Source organism: Xenopus tropicalis, chromosome 5, assembly GCF_000004195.4.
Source record: "Xenopus tropicalis strain Nigerian chromosome 5, UCB_Xtro_10.0, whole genome shotgun sequence".
Taxonomy (NCBI): domain Eukaryota; kingdom Metazoa; phylum Chordata; class Amphibia; order Anura; family Pipidae; genus Xenopus; species Xenopus tropicalis.
In genome coordinates, this window is record NC_030681.2 from 61,338,428 (window position 1) to 61,356,458 (window position 18,031).

General features: G+C 41.7%; 1 protein-coding gene across 1 annotated transcript in view; it reads left to right on the forward strand.

Moving 5' to 3' along the window:
- Positions 1–18,031, forward strand: part of arfgef3 (ARFGEF family member 3) — a 629,444-nt gene that overhangs the window by 23,668 nt on the left and 587,745 nt on the right. The window contains exons 3-4 of the mRNA XM_031902164.1: positions 12,308–12,389; positions 13,927–14,058. Coding sequence (XP_031758024.1) covers positions 12,308–12,389; positions 13,927–14,058 — 214 coding nt within the window. The remainder of the gene's footprint in view (positions 1–12,307; positions 12,390–13,926; positions 14,059–18,031) is intronic.

Below are 18,031 nucleotides of genomic sequence, written 5' to 3' on the forward strand. Positions count from 1 at the left end.
TATTTGCCTCTCCTTGCCCTTGGTATGTTGTGCAAGTTGCGCCCGCTCTGTGAATTCAACCACTCTTTGCAACGTCAGCACCGGTAGTTTTGCTGTCAGTCTCTGTTTTGCATTATCAAATTTATGAACCAGGACCTCAATTGAGAAGTTAGTCTGCCTCACCCGTTCATTTAACAGTTGTTTCTGGGCTTTCTGAAGTATCACCTTGGCCCTGTGACCTTTAACCGAAGTACCCAGACGTAGGCTGCATGGTGTGATTCCCTGATATCGGCATCGTAGGTTAAAACGAAGATGGTTTCTGTAATCCGCAAGTTTTCTGGCCGTCCTCTCATATTCCCGTACCAATTTTAGGGTATTCTCCCCAAAATGAGTAGCAATATGTCTATGAAGATTCTCATTCATCCAGGTCATGATATACAGTATCTAGTAGAATTAAGTCTAAAACAACTGGACTTTTCTGAGTTTTTCTTGAAAACGTTTGGATCATACCTTCTTACACCTGTCAGTTTCAGCTAACACCTAACTGAACAAGTTCAATGGAACCATTGTGATTGGATGTCTGTGACTCTACTACCATCAAGAGTTTAAATACCGGGGAATTCCCTACCAGTCATTTGAACTGAAGAAGCCACTCGGATGAGTGGTGAAACGTTTTCAAGAAAAACTCAGAAAAGTCCAGTTGTTTTAGACTTAATTCTACTAGATACTGTATATCATGACCTGGATGAATGAGAATCTTCATAGACAAAACTAAGGGTAAGTTCATTTCTCAGTGCCAAAATGACAAACAGCCAAAGCAACTTTAATGTACATTTTAAGTTACTCAGAGCTTAGTGCTTATGGTTTGGAATCAAACAATAGGTAAACCTTTCTATAAAATCACTGCCATTATATATATATATATATATATATATATATATATATATATATATACAGTGGAGGAAATAATTATTTGACCCCTCACTGATTTTGTAAGTTTGTCCAATGACAAAGAAATGAAAAGTCTCAGAACAGTATCATTTCAATGGTAGGTTTATTTTAACAGTGGCAGATAGCACATCAAAAGGAAAATCGAAAAAATAACTTTAAATAAAAGATAGCAACTGATTTGCATTTCATTGAGTGAAATAAGTTTTTGAACCCTCTAACAAAAAAAGACTTAATACTTAGTGGAAAAACCCTTGTTTGCAAGCACAGAGGTCAAACGTTTCTTGTAATTGATGACCAAGTTTGCGCACATTTTAGGAGGAATGTTGGTCCACTCCTCTTTGCAGATCATCTCTAAATCCCTAAGGTTTCGAGGCTGTCTCTGTGCAACTCTGAGCTTGAGCTCCCTCCATAGGTTTTCTATTGGATTAAGGTCCGGAGACTGACTAGGCCACTCCATGACCTTAATGTGCTTCTTCTTGAGCCACTCCTTTGTTGCCTTTGCTGTATGTTTTGGGTCATTGTCGTGCTGGAACACCCATCCACGACCCATTTTCAGTTTCCTGGCAGAGGGAAGGAGGTTGTCGTTCAGGATTTCACGATACATGGCTCAGTCCATTTTCCCGTTAATGCGAATAAGTTGTCCTGTGCCCTTAGCAAAAAACACCCCCAAAGCAAAATGTTTCCACCCCCATGCTTGACGGTGGGGACGGTGTTTTGGGGGTCATAGGCAGCATTTTTCTTCCTCCAAACACAGCGAGTTGAGTTAATGCCAAAGAGCTCTATTTTGGTCTCATCAGACCACAGCACCTTCTCCCAGTCACTCACAGAATCATTCAGGTGTTCATTGGCAAACTTCAGACGGGCCTGCACATGTGCCTTCTTGAGCAGGGGGACCTTGCAAGCCCTGCAGGATTTTAATCCATTGCGGTGTAATGTGTTTCCAATGGTTTTCTTGGTGACTGTGGTCCCTGCTAATTTGAGGTCATTAACTAACTCCTCCCGTGTAGTTCTAGGATGCTTTTTCACCTTTCTCAGAATCATTGACACCCCACGAGGTGAGATCTTGCGTGGAGCCCCAGAGCGAGGTCGATTGATGGTCATTTTGTGCTCCTTCCATTTTCGAACAATCGCACCAACAGTTGTCACCTTCTCTCCCAGCTTCTTGCTAATGGTTTTGTAGCCCATTCCAGCCTTGTGCAGGTCTACAATTTTGTCTCTGACATCCTTGGACAGCTCTTTGGTCTTTCCCATGTTGGAGAGTTTGGAGTCTGCTTGATTGATTGATTCTGTGGACAGGTGTCTTTTATACAGGTGACTAGTTAAGACAGGTGTCCTTAATGAGGTTGACTAATTGAGTAGAAGTGTCTAACCACTCTGTGGGAGCCAGAACTCTTAATGGTTGGTAGGGGTTCAAAAACTTATTTCACTCAATGAAATGCAAATCAGTTGCTATCTTTTATTTAAAGTTATTTTTTCGATTTTCCTTTTGATGTGCTATCTGCCACTGTTAAAATAAACCTACCATTGAAATGATACTGTTCTGAGACTTTTCATTTCTTTGTCATTGGACAAACTTACAAAATCAGTGAGGGGTCAAATAATTATTTCCTCCACTGTATGTATATGTATATATATATATATATATATATATATATATATATATATATATATAATATAGGAACAGGTCAAAGCAGGCACTCACGTATAATGAAGTAATAATTTGCCTGGGTGCAGTATAAAGTGAGCATACAAAATTAGAAAGAATATGCCGCACACTCAGGTCTTAGATGCAAAAAACAACAACAAAAAAAAATTTATTTGGATCAAGGACTGACGTTTCGGCCACACAAGCAGCCTTTCTCAAAGAACCTGAGTGTGCAGCATATTCTTTCTAATTTTATATATATATATATATATATATATATATATGTGTGTAAATGCATAAAGTAATGTTGTTGTTTTTTCAGTAGAGCAACTGCAGGTTTTATTCCATTCATCACTTTTACTGAAAGTGACCATTACATAGTAGATGAGCTAGAAAAAGAGATGTGAAACCTCTTGTGTTATTTTCACTAACATTGTATTCTCATTTTCTAAAAGGGCATTTAGCCCTGTATATACAAAAAAATAATTCCAAAGATCCTACTGTAGAAAACCCTTTTTGCATTGTTAGAGAAACCCTCCTTTCTTTAAATGAGAAGGAAACATAAAAACTAAGTAAGCTTCATTAAAAAGGTCTATGTAAATACAGCCATGAGCACTCACAGAAACACGGCACTGAGCCCTCTATCAAAAGAAACACAAGATTTCTTGTCTCCTTTTTCTAAACGTGTTCTTAGGGTATCTGACTCCCTCTCTCAGAAAAATCTTTCATTCCTGAGGCCACAGTCTGCGGAGTCCCCTTGTATATATTTGTACATAGTTATCATATTCCATCTTAAACACCTATTCTAAAGTGTAGACAACCCCAACTTGGCCAGCCTTTCTTCATAATAGAGACCTTTTATACTGCATTATAGCTTAGTCACTTATGTTTCAACTTTCTCTATTTCATTAATGCACAGCATATTCTAGATAGGTCATAATAAGTGCCTTGTGATGTGATGTGATCCTGTTCTCTATTGAATAAGGAATAAATAAGGAAAATGAAGCCCAGCTATTTTTACAAAAGAAAGAGGCCTTAGTAGTAGTACTTAGTAGTACTAGGTAGTTCAGAAACCTACTAGGGAAAATGCCATTTTAGATCTAAAAGTCCTGAATTGATCTCAAGTGTGGTTGCAGAGATATCTCTATAAGGGAGTAACTAATTTTCTCTAGCAGCCCTTTCCCGTCAGTGCAGACATTAGGGATTGCAATGTCACAGGCAGTCCGTTCCTGCTCCTGCTCCTGCTCTACACACTCCTCAAAGCAGCACTAATAAAATATCCCCATGGAAAAGCCAACCATAACAGGCCACACAGAGGGGAGAATCCACATGGAAAAGGAGTGGCAAGAGGAAAAACCTGAAAACTTAAAACTCCATCAATCCAGACCAGATCCCATACAGATGTCAGAATACAAAGAAAAAGCTCTGGAGAAAGCTGCCCAACAACCAACACTAAAACCCTTCAATCCCATCACCCCCCTTCTCATCCAAGTTGAGCAAAACTGCCTGCCCCAGAAGCATGCTGTCAACATTGGATATGTCTTCTTATGTACCAAAAATGTATATAAGTTTTGTTAACGATGATTGTTTATATAATGTTTCATACCGATTTCAGGCCAAGTGTCAGTCGGGCAGACCCGTCGTTTGTGCCCATACACGGGCCGATAAGCTGCCACCTTAAGCCTTGGCAGAATGCAAACAGCAAAACGCGGATATTATATGGATACAAGAAACGCACTTCCGCACAAAATATCAATTGTCTCTAAAAAACAAACATTATAAGACGATAAGCTGCCACAGCATCCAAAACAAAAAAGGCATAGTATTATTAGCCAAGCATTCCTTAAAGGAACAGTAACACCAAAAAAAATAAATTTTTTAAAGCAAATGAAATATAATGTACTGTTGCCCTACTCTGGTAAAATGTGTGCCTCTGCTACAGAAACCCTACAAGAGTTATATAAATGAGCTGCTGTGTAGCCATGGGGGCAGCCATTCAAGCTGGATAAAATGAGAAAAGGCACAGGTTACATAGCAAATAACAGATAAACTCTGTAGAATCCAATAGTGTTTTATCTGTTATCTGCTATGTGCCTGTGCCTTTTTTCCTTTCAATGACTACCCCCATGCTCCACAGCAGCTTTTGTTTATATAAACTATAGTAGTGTTTCTGAGGCACACATACCAGTTGTACCAGTGCAAGGCAGCAGCACATTATATTGGAATTAGTTTTATACACTTACATTTTTTGGTGTTACTGTTCCTTTAAATATAACAAGTGTACAACATTTGGCTGACTCCAATGGGAGATTCTTAATAGTAATATGTAAAATAAATCGGCAACAATTTACTGTAGTGAATATATATTACCCTAACACAAACCAAGTTGGGTTACCAAGTTGGTAACAAGTACTAGATCAACTCATAAACATTCAGCAAGGTATGCTCTAATAGGTGGAGACTTCAATAACATATTAGACCCAAATGCAGACAGAACAACACAAGCATCTGCATTACCTAGAACCTAAAACATATCGCAAAACAGTAACCAGAAAAGCCCATAACTTCATTAAACTATTAGCACAATTTAACCTCTATGGTGTGTGGCGTGTCCTGAATCCAATATTTAGAGACTATAGTCCCACCACCATAAATCCTATACCAGAATTCATTTATTTCTGGTGCACCCTCAGAAACTGAAAAACATACCACGCAGCAACATCATGAACACAACATGGACAGACCACTCAGCAGTTACTATTACAATACAAGAACGACATCAATTCACCACTAGACCCCCATGGAGATTAAAATAACACACTTCTCCAAGACAATATCCTGCATGATAAAATAGCAGAATGCATTACAGAATTCTTCTAACTGAACGATAACGCAGACACACATGACACCACACTTTGATGCGCACATAAGGCAGTAATCAGAGGTCATCTGATCAGTATAGCGGCCCATAGAGCTAAGCTAGCGAAAGCCAAACAAAATCAAAAACTGTTACAGCAATTAAACAAATTAGAACAAGAAAAGCGAACCACACCCTCCCCCCAAATAATACAGCGCCTAAACAAAATAAAAGAGGAGATCAACCTACTGATCCTCCACAGATGCCACAATCAACAGCAATCCTAAAAAAACAACAACTAACCCAGCAAGCAGTACAACACAGAATAGAAAAAATTCTATCCCCAACACAGGGACCCAGAATAAACCTTTCAGATATAGCAAACACGTGTGCCCAATTCTATAGTGAGCTATACAACATACAAAAGAACCCCAACACCACTACACCCTCAAAAACTGAAACCCAGACCTTCTTAGAACAACTAAATTTGCCCTCCCTACAAACTTACAACCTTCCCAGCCCTAACAGCCCCAATCACAACAGAAGAAGTATTGAGTACAATAAAACATGCCACAGAAGAAATCTCCAGGCCCAGAGGGTTACACAAAAATATATTACAAAACCTTTGCACCACTAGTGACTCCTCACCTCACAAAAGCCTTAAATGATGCAGCCACCACAGGTACAATCCCTAAAGAAATGTTAATATCACAAATAACCACAATACCAAAACTAGGCAAAGACAGCACCAGATGTTAGAACTACTGCCCAATAACCCTTCTAAACAGAGACATTAAAATATACGCAATCATATTAGCCAACCACCTACAAACAGTTCTACTTGCTGTGAGAGATGCAATGGAAAAGATCAATATTTGGTGTATTTTCCACCAGTGTTAAAGGTGGGATACAAATAGCACCAGGTAAAATGCCTGGTTTTACAGCAGGTAATGCTGTGTTTATGCTAGTGGCTTAGGAAAAGCCAAATGAATAGCCCCTGGAGTAAATTGAGGGTTAATTGGTTAGGTCTTCCATTCTATACTCCACTTAGTATTTTCAGTTTGCCAGCTGTAGGGAGCTGACTGATTAGGCTGCAGGTGAGCAGCAAATAAAAGGGCTGTGTGATTACACAGGGAGTTGAAGTTGGTTGTTGACTCAGTGAAGGTCACTCTTAGAGTGGGGCACAGGGCTGGAAGGCTGCCTGCCTTGTGTTAGGAACTCCCAGAGGTGCTGGGTGCCACTTGCCACTGCAAGGAGCAGAGGGAGCGGTAACCAAGTGAGGAGTCACCCAGAGAAGTGCCAGGAGTCACTGAGTAAGGTCTCTCAGAGCAGCGGACAGGGCAGGAAGGTTGCCTGCCTGTGTCAGGAACCCCCTGAGGAGCTGGGGGGGCCTCCAGCCACAGCAGAGGAAGTCGTGACCAGGCGGATGAGCGATGAGAGGAGTCAGCAAGGCTTAATGTGAAGCCTGAGTGTTCCAGAGTGTGGAAGTAACCCTGGAAGGTGAGAGCCCTGAAGAAGGGACAAATCATATCCATGAACTTTATGTTGATGAACTGTGTTCCTTTAAGCTTTATGTTGGGAAGAATTTGCCCTAAATAAACCTGTGCTTTGCCTGAAGACGTGATGTCCCTGTCTCTGTGCTCCAGATCCTCTGCATGCTTGCCTACCATTGCTAATTCCCCCAAAATTACGTGCAGTCAGCATGTCACACTACTTTAATTAACACTGACCAAACAGGCTTCATAAAAGGATGTCAGTTATATGACAATACCAGAAGACTCATAAACCTCACACAACACATGAAAAAACAAAATACCCCACCTATACTATTGGCATTAGGTGCCGAAAAGGCATTTGACAGGGTTAACTGGGCATACCTCAAACAAACAATGGAGAGATTTAACATACCCCAATTTAACATACCCCAATCAGGTAAATGTTAAACCCATTTAACTTAACAAATGGGACTAGACGGGGCTGCCCATTTTCACCACTGATCTATATCCTAAGTAGAACTTGCTAGCCCAAGCAGTAAGACAATCAGAAATGATAGAAGGAATTACAACAGGACCCCCTCAAGCATAAGATTTTATTGTTTGCAGATGATATTGTACTTACCGTAATTAACCCTGCAGTTGCCTTACCGGAACTATTTGAACTTCTAGAAACGTTTGGCCGACTATCCCATTACAAACACTCAACACTGAAAACCCAAGCACTTCTGATCCTCATACCAATGAAAGAACTACAATCACTACATATGGAATACAAATAAGACTGGCAATCCACAGCAATTAATTAACTATGTAACTATGTAACAAAACTACATCAACACAACAAAAGACATATAATTGACTCTACAAAACTGGAAAACCACTTATATCTCCTGGCTGGGACAGATAAACTCGATAAAAATGTTAATACTTCCCCAACTTTTGTATAAATTCAGGGTACTACCCATTCCACTGCACTGAATACAAAAAAAACAAGGATTCCACAAAACGCAATGTTCACCAGCAAGAAGAAAGTGGACCTAGCATGTCCATGTCTACTTGTATTACAAAGCGACACTACTAGACCAAATGGCAGACTGGCATTCCCCTCCAGGAACCAAAAAATGGGTAGATATGAAAAACTGGACATACACATTCTAACACCGCACATCTGGACTCATGGGAAACATTCCAGCCTGGCCCTTGAAAATGCACTTCTACCGATCAAAGCAACACTAAAAACCTGGTATGTGGAGAAATCCAATCAAACCCTCACAAAACCACCAACAGCTCTAGCACCGATTACCATACTAGAAAGTGTCATTCTGGATCTAAAACTACAACGATGGAACAAATTGGTATAAAAAAAAACTAGACGACCTCTATTACCGAGAAGGGCTAAAAACACTTACCATATTGCAAGCAAAGTATGGTCTCCCCAACAGCCAATTATACACATTCATGTGGATACAGCACTACATGCAATCCAACAAACTGATAACCCATCTGACAAGATTTGGAACAAAAATGTTGGCTAACCCCAAACAAAAAGAAAGGTTTCACCACCATATACAACCTACTAATACAAAAACACACTACAAAAACTCCAGTGGCAATAAAAAAATTGGAACAAGACCTACACATATCACACAAACTCTAAAACCCGGTAGCATCTATTCAACCAAACACCTAAAACATCCCAAGCCCAAGAGACAGCCATAAAAATAATGTACAGGTGGTACATGACCCCAGAAAGTATACACACAGCATACCCAAATACATCAGATGTATGCTGGTGATGCCAAAAAGACAAGGGTACTCTACTGCATATATGGTGGACCTGCCCAATAGCCCAGACATTCTGGGCACAGATGGAGCAACTCATAAAAACTCTCACAGGCATAAACAGCAATACAACCAACCCTTGCTTTACTGAGAATATTCCCACAACAAATAGGTAAACAACAAAAGCGCACAGCTCTTGGAAAAAAGACACCCTCCCCACCCTATCTGACATACAAACGGAACGAGAACGTATCCAACTATATGAGAAGGTATTTTGCCCTCTCCTCACAAAAATGTGGATAGCCAATGTACAACAGAACTGTACCCTGACCAGGAGCCTGGAACCTGTGGGCTTTAAGCCAGCAGGGGCATGGGAGAGTGACAGACAACATTGGGTTAACCTTAATACAGGAGTACAGTATAGTTGGGGGAGGGGGAGCATAGTGTAAGGGAACGCTATTTACAGTAATTTTATTGGTAGTTAAGTGGGGTCAGGTGTTAGCAACGGGAAAAGCCCGGGAAAAGGGAGAATTCCTTGGTTTACCTGGCATTCGGCGTGGGACAGCCTTGTGAAGACCTGATAGGTGTCCAAGTGACGATGGAGAGCGGCAAGCTGCAAGAGATTCTTCGCTGGATCCAGACTGTGGCCGGCGCCGAGGATATTCAGTCCCTGTGGACCCAATGCCGGTCAGCAGCAGCAGCGGCGGAAGCAGCAGCAGAGCAGGGTTCTCCAAGCCCGTTTCAGAAGAAGCTACTTCCCCCCCCCTCACGCAATGACATCATCAAGCAGAAGCAGCGCGACCGGAACCAGCATAGGGAAGCCTGCGTGTCGGGTTTCCATAGCAACGCGTCGCCTGGCACCGCTGCCTAAGACTAAGGCTGTGAAGAGGAAGCCGCCGCCTTTAACGCTGGCGCCTGCAAAGAAGGGGCTCCCGGATCTGGAAGAGGCAGCTGGAAACTGGCCTTATATGTCCCCCCCCCGTTGCTTGGGACCGCGTCTGCAGCTGCTGCAAGTAGCAGTATGGGGTCTCAGGCGCTTAGGAGCTGTAACACTCCTCCCCCTGCCACAGCTTCCACCAGCAATACAGGCACCATTAGGTCTGTAGCTGCCCCCATGCCTGCTGCCACTACCACCTCTACTGGAATTTGCTTTCTTTGCTGCCAGTGTCTAAGGAACTTTTGGCCAAGGCAGAAAAGAAATCTGATAGTGAAGTTGACCAGAGGAGGCCTGTAGTTAGGACCTTTTCCAATTGGCTGCAGGCTTTTTGCATCTATTCCAACATTTTAAGTAGTAGTCAGCCCCAGTTAGGCCCTGGGCTGTTCAAGCATATTGAAATTATTTTGGAAGCTTATAAGGCTTTCGGAGGTATTGCTTAGTTCAGTTCTGTCCAACTGGCGGCCCGCGACCCCCCTCTGTGTGGCCCCCCACCTGTGTGGCTGCTTTGATGGCTTACTCTTGTGTAAGCTTTAAATGGTATCAGTACTGTGATTAACTGCCCCCCCCCTGCATGGTTCTCACCTTAGATTCAGGCTGTATTGTTTAAATATGTAATTCCCTGTGTTGTTCACACCTTTTAATCTCTGCATTGTTCACCCCCTGCAGTGTTCACACCTCAGGCTCAGGCTGTAATCACCCCCATTGTTCCCCTGTTCACACCTCAGGAGCAGTAGAAACCCACAAATAATCCCTGCACACTACAAAAAGAACATATACTGAGGTGGTACTGCAATGAAAAAGTTTTTTAATATATAGTTATTGTGCAGACTGTAGGAGCATTGTGTTACTGTAGGCTGCCTGTGTGTGCCATACACACAGGCATCATAGGGCAAGCAGAGTATGGCACACACAGGCAGGGTAGGGAAGGCAGAGTATGGCACACACAGGCAGAGTATGGCACAAACCAGCCAAGAATGGCAAACACAGTGAAAGTATGGCACACGCAGGCAGGGTAGGGAAGGCAGAGTATGGCACACACAGGCAGGGTAGGGCAGGCAGAGTATGGCACACACAGGCCAAGTATGGCACAAGCCAGCCAAGTATGGCACACAGGCAGGGTAGGAAAGGCAGAGTATGGCACACACAGGCAGGGTAGGGAAGGCAGAGTATGGCACACACAGGCAGGGTAGGGAAGGCAGAGTATGGCACACACAGGCAGGGTAGGGAAGGCAGAGTATGGCACACACAGGCAGGGTAGGGCAGGCAGAGTATGGCAGGTTTTTGCTGTACTACAACCATTAATATGGGTATGGTCATGTGATAACATGGGTGTGGTTTCAAGTGGGTGCGGTTTCAAAAAGGGGAGTGGTCAAAACTGGCTTCCATTATCGGCCCTCCACCACGTAGGTCGGAAAAATCCTGGCCCTCGGTACAACAGAAGTTGGACAGCACTGGCTTAGTTTATTTATGATGACCGCTTCCGGCAAAAGATGGCTATCCAGAGGTCCATTCCTTGGAGGACCAGGGACATTGACCTTTGGATTGGCATGTTGATCCCCAGGCCTCAAGGGCAGGGTCCTCCTGCAGGAGCCAAAGCTAAATCATCCCCCAAGGACCCCAGTAATAGATCAGATAACACCAGTGAGGTTAGCCGTAATGCTTCCCTAGATTGTACCCAAAACGGCAGATGGCAGTTTTATTAGAGAAGGGATTTGAGTCCGGTTTTTGGATCCCTTCGGTGGATCAGTTTGGTGTTCATCCTTTTCCAGATAATTTAAAATGCATTAGGGTTAACCCACAGTTGGTTGCTGAAAAAATCCAAAAAGAAGTAGCTTTGGGTAGGGTGGTTGGTCCATTAACTGAACCCCCCTTTCCAGATTTCAGGGTGTCACCTTTGGGATTGGTTCCCAAAAAGGATGTTGGATCCTTTAGGTTAATTCATCATTTTTTTTGCTTGAATGCTATTAGGTGGGGCATGTTAAGCACGTTTAGAAATTCAAAAGTTTCTTGATTTTTTTACCATCTCCATAATGCTGAAATCTTCTCCAGCCCCCAGGAAACAGCTTTTTTGTAAGGATAAGGGAGTCTGGGGTTTCAGAAATTATTGCCTCTCATTGTATTTAATGTATTTGTGTTGCTACTGCCCACTGTCTCTCACTGTATTTAAGATGGCACTACTTCTGCCCTTCACTGTATAATGAATTTAGGATCTGGAGTTATTGTTCATAGAAGTCAGTTTACCATTATTTACAAGTGCATATTGTGTTTGTATATATCTGTATATCCTTTACTGTAAAAGCTAATTATCACGGTACATGGGGCGGTTTTTCCACAGTGTATTTAAGTTGGCAGGGAAATACCTGAAGCCACCCTAAGATACTCCAGAGGCACTCTCAGTTCAGGTAGCTGTATCCTTTAGCATAGGTGTCAGGGAGCTGCTATCATGTTACTATTTTATCAGAGCACACTTCACATGACTGTGGCACACTGGGAAAGCAAGAATATGGCTAGCCCCATGTAAAATTTCAAAATTAAATATAAAAAAAAATCAGTATTCCTTTAAATATCTATTGTGTAGGTATATCCTATAAAATAATACTGTTATTTGTTTATTCAAAATGGCTTCTCATGTTTTTTTGGTATTTTACTTTTATTTTTAGGGAGAAATGTCTTCTACCACTCCAACTTGCTCTGGAGTCGAAGAATGTTAAGCTGGCCCAACATGCCTTGGCTGGTATGCAGGTATGGTACTATAACAAAAATGTGAATGCTTTAGCATAAAAACAGTATTTGTGGGCAATACTGTGATGTAGTTGTACCACACAGCACAGAGGAGGTTGTCTTTTACTTCCCCACCCTCTCTCAGGTGGGCACTTGTTGTAGGAGTGTCAGAAGGCATTTCCAGACTGACTTCATACACACACTGAACAGGTCCTAAAATGACTTAAGCACAAGTGCCTACTTTAAAGAAGTAGTTAGTGTTTATTTGCTGGAATTCAGAACAATTATAAAACATTAATGTTACTTTAACCCTTTTACTGCCAGCCGTTTTGGTCAAAGCGGAACTTGTATTGCCAGACAGTTTTTGAACATTTTGCACTGTTTCACTTTAGGGGCCTTTCCTCGGGGGGACTTTTAGTTTACCCAGGAAAACAATATATCGTTTTTTTCAGAACAACCTAAGCTTTCAAAATATGGTAGAATTTTTGTGTAATTCCAATTCTGTAACAAGATATAGGCTTCTAAATGTCTAAAAATGCAAAAAAATCAAATTTTCCATAATATAAACACACATACTAGAAACAAAAATTATTTTATGCACGAATATACAACTGATTTGGATGTCTCCTGAATGTGCCAATACCAAATATACAGTATATAGTTTTATAGAGATTTCTCACTTGTATAGGTCAAAAACTTCCAGCAGTACACTACCAAATTTCCAAAGCACTGCTCCAGAAAGCTGCATACTTTAGATTTCAAGGACAAAAATTCCACTAACAGAAGGTTTATCCCAGAAAATTGTACATTTTTGGAAAGAACAGATTCTGGGGAATACAGAATAGGCAGAACTGTCTGTCTACTCCAAACTATCAAGTCGCAATGATTTCCTTAAGTTATTGGTTTTCATCAAAATTTGTGATTTTTTAAAAAAATCGCTTCAAAGCTTCCAGTCTATAGTATCTTATCTCCTACAGGTCATAAAGTAACCAAATAAAACACCCTAAATATGAACGCCAGGGGTCCACTGAACAGTTTGATACCCAATATGTATAGGTTTACTTAAGTATGTGGCATGTAGGGGCCCCAATGTGAACATACCCCCATATGATCTATCATTTCTGTCATTTCAGCTCCTGCAAAATCAACACATTTACATCATTATATGTGGGATAAAGCTAGTAAAAAGTACGCTCACCCCAGAAAGTCATATATTTTTGGAAAGTACACATTCCCCCGAATCTAAAATGGGTACCCATTTCTTTCTACTCCAAAGTACTACTACTCCACTGCCCTGTCTCTTTTTGCCTGCTCCATGACAGTGATTGACCTTTTGATTTTCATTTACTACAAAACATTTACTGTAAAACAGACAAGCAATTATTTTTTAAAATGAAGTGCCTGTTTCCAACAGTTATTTTAGCAAAAGGGACAGAATAAGTGAAGTTCCCAGAATCTCATTTAATTGTACAGTTATGAGAATTTCACTGTTCCAAATGAAATTACACAAATGGTTGACCTCAGAGCTTACACACTGCTTTCCATTGATTTATAACAGAAGATGCTAGCTGATGACAGATTTGTATCTGTGGAAAAAGACAGAGATGAGCACCAGCTACTTAACCAGATGCTGAATGCGGTTAAAGTAACACCATCTCTCCATGAGGATCTACAAGTTGAAGTTATGAAGGTATGCAGTCCATAATTTCAAATACATGTATAAGTCAACAAAGATGACTAAAAATATGTATATGATATAATATGATACAATTATAAAAAAGTGTAGTGTATGATTGTGCTTGAAACAAGAGTTACATTGTTGACAATGAAGGAAGGAGGCATAAACACTAATGTGGTATGAAACCAGAGAGTGAACTATGCCTGCATTGGAATGAAGTTATTTAAAGATATAAAGGTATTTTTTAATATATAAAATGTCATGACTCCCTGCAGGTGTTGGAGTTTAATTTATTTAAAAAAGGCCACCCTCCCTACCCACATTTTTTGTCATTCCTTGGCAAAACACTGTGTCTCATTTCATATATGGGAGCATTTAAAATAACATGCTCATCTGTCTGCTTTCACAGTTGTTGGGGCACTGATGCTACTGCTGGTATGTGCTATGTCTTTATGGGTAGAGTCACGCTAGGGGATTTAAAAAGCTGAGGGCCAAAATGTAGCATGGTAGAAGCATGGAAAGCTTGTGGAACACTGAATCTGTCATGACGCAGGTGCCACAGTCTCATGGAATGCTTAGGGCCACAACATGTCATAATATTGTGGGATCCACTGTGTCTGTCTTCTGGTGCACTTTGTGTGTTTTATGCCACTCAGGTGTTGTTTTGTAAAATGGGCTTGTTTGGGGGTGTGACCATAAAGTGGGCATGGTCAAAAAAATGTTTTTACTGTGATATACAGTGGCTTGCAAAAGTATTCGGCCCCCTTGAACTTTTGCACATTTTGTCACATTACAGCCACAAACATGAATCAATTTTATTGGAATTCCACGTGAAAGACCAATACAAAGTGGTGTACACGTGAGAAGTGGAACGAAAATCATACATGATTCCAAACATTTTTTACAAATAACTGTAAAGTGGGGTGTGCGTAATTATTCAGCCCCCTGAGTCAATACTTTGTAGAACCACCTTTTGCTGCAATTACAGCTGCCAGTCTTTTAGGGTATGTCTCTACCAGCTTTGCACATCTAGAGACTGAAATCCTTGCCCATTCTTCTTTGCAAAACAGCTCCAGCTCAGTCAGATTAGATGGACAGCGTTTGTGAACAGCAGTTTTCAGATCTTGCCACAGATTCTCAGTTGGATTTAGATCTGGACTTTGGGCCATTCTAACACATGGAAATCTTTTTTGTGGATTGCCATATTTTACCCATTTTTGGTAAGGAAATGGGGAGTGTAAATCTGCATCCCATTCTCTCATATATTTACATAAAGTGTCTGGGGGTTCTGACCTTAAGTGACCATGGGGCTGATTTACTAAAGGTCGATAAGTGTTATCGCATGCTTTTTTGCGTTAAAATAGACGAGAAAATTAACGCACGATTCGCTAAAGTATTATCGCATGCGTTAAGTCGCATATCGCATGCGTTGAATTTCGCGCTACCACATGCGTTAATTTTAATGCGTTGCGTTAATTTGCGCGCAGAAATAATACTAACGCAAGATTCACAAACACAAATCCTTGCTAAATATCGCATTAATCTGTGCGAAAATTAACACCTACTTGAGGCAGGCGGTAATTATAGAAAAGTACAGTTCGTGAGCCTTTGGCAATGCAATATGGACTTGGCAGTGGGATTTATTCAAGTATGGGGTGAATTCTTAATAAATGTAGGCTCCTAGCAAATTTTCTGCGATTTTTCGTAACTTTAGCGACAATTTCGTACTTTGCAGCAAAATTATCGCGAAAAAATGGTATTGTTGCGCCGAGTACGAAAGATTTGGATTCATTCAAGCTTCGTTATTGTGACTTTCCTTTGGCCAGGTTGGAGCTGCAGAGTGTCATTTATTCCTATGGGAGGCATCTAAAATCATGTACAGTAGGATCAAAGTCGGAATCCAGGAACCAGCTGTTTACGGTCGTTAAATACGAACATTTCATGATTTTCGGATCGCTAATACGAAATTATCGCGACTAAACCGCTCATCACGAGTTCGATAACGCAAACCACATCGCGTCTAAATTAATGCAAGTAGTCTGAATTCCCTACCAGGGGATATAGGTTGCTGTTTATTTTAGGTTTCATAAGGGCCAAGATCTTTAGGTCATGTAGAATAATGGGGTTTGATATGTGGTATGACTGTATATTTTGTGTGACTGTCCATAGTGATGTTTGTAAAGGGAAAATAGAGGCATTCTCAAAATCAACCCAGGGGACTGTGTTTGGATGAGGATGCAGGCATTTTAATGGACCAAATCTCTAGAACTGCTTTGTAGGCAAAGTTTCAATACCTTCTCAGTACACTACAGACTGAACACACCGCCAAACGCTCACCAAATTAGACTACAGGTCTGGGTGCTTATGCCCAGAACCCCTCACTCTGTAGGTATTCAGTCTTCATGTTAGTGCAATTAATGTACTATGTACAGTTGTGAATGGTTAGATATACACTCACTGCTTCCTCTCAGTGGCCCAGGTGCAATGCCCCAGACCCGCAGCAAGGGAAAACACGACCTCAAATCAGGTGTAGAAACATCACCGGCATGCACTCAACGAGGACACTCAACCAGGACAGCGGTTGTAAAACTTCAAAAAGCTTTATTCAAGGATCCAGACCTGACACGTTTCGTGTGTTGCCACACATATTCATAGGTACAAAGTGTAACGTACAAGTTAGGCAAGAACCAGCGTGAGACCGCTAAATGCAAAATCTGACTCTTACAGTACAGCAGGGACTCCCAGCCCTTTCCGGTCTTTACCATCGCCCTTTTAGGGACCCGGAACTTTCTGCTGCGGTCCAAGCTGGGGCCCTGCAAACTTTTATAGTACAGATGAAAAATACGAAGAACTGGCAAGGTTTAGGCAAAATCGTAGTCGGGATACAGGCAAAGGTCGAGGAGGGCAGCAAGAGATGGAGTCAGGAACCAGGCCGAAGGCAAAACCAGAAGTACACAAATACAGGATCTTGAGCAGGTACTGATAACAACCAGAAGCAAGCTTGGGCAAGGAGAGAATGAGCAGGCAGTTTAAATAGGCAATTCTTGGCACCAAAAACAGCAGGGAAGTGAGGAAACAGGAACCTTTAAAAACCTTTACCAAGATGGCGTCGGAAGGCTTCATTATGCACAACCGCACATGCGCAGTTGCACATTGCCGTCCACCAGGACACACAACCGGCCAGAAGCGAAGGGGGTGAGTAGCGCGCGTCTGCCGTCCCGCGCGTCCCGAGGCAGGAGACCGCATCGGACCAGCAGAGTGCCTCACAGTACCCCCCCTCTCAGGAGCACCCACCGGGGGCTCCCAGGGTTTCTCAGGAAATCTTCTATGAAAGGGTCTAACCAATCGAGGAGCATGGGTATCTCTAGCACTAACCCAGGATCTTTCTTCTGGACCAAAACCCCTCCAATGCAAAAGATACTGAACTTTACCTCTAGACTTCCGTGAATCAATGATATCCTGTACCTCAAATTCCTGTTGGCCATCCAGGAGAACCGGAGAAGGAGAAGAATAAGCCGCAGAAAACACATTGTTGACCACAGGTTTGAGTAGAGACACATGAAAGGAATCAGAAATATTCATGTTGGAGGGAAGATCCAATTTAACAGAAACTGGATTAATAATGTCCTTGATGGTGAAGGGACCAATAAAATGTGGACCCAATTTGTGAGAAGGCTGGTAAAGCTTGATGTTTCTAGTAGAAAGCCACACGGAATCTCCCACACAAAAAGAAGGAGAAGGACGATGTCGTTTATCAGCAGCCGTCTTCTGAAGGAAGAAGGAAGCCCTCTGGAGTGCTTGATGAGCATGCGACCATAGACTCTTAAAATCCCAGACCATAACCTCGGCAGCGGGAACATCAGATTTGATAAATGCTGATGGAAGAGCTCAAGGATGAAATCCATGAACACAAAAAAAAGGAGAAAACCCCAAGAACTCATGTTTAAGATTATTGTGTGCAAATTCAGCCCATGGGAGTAATTCT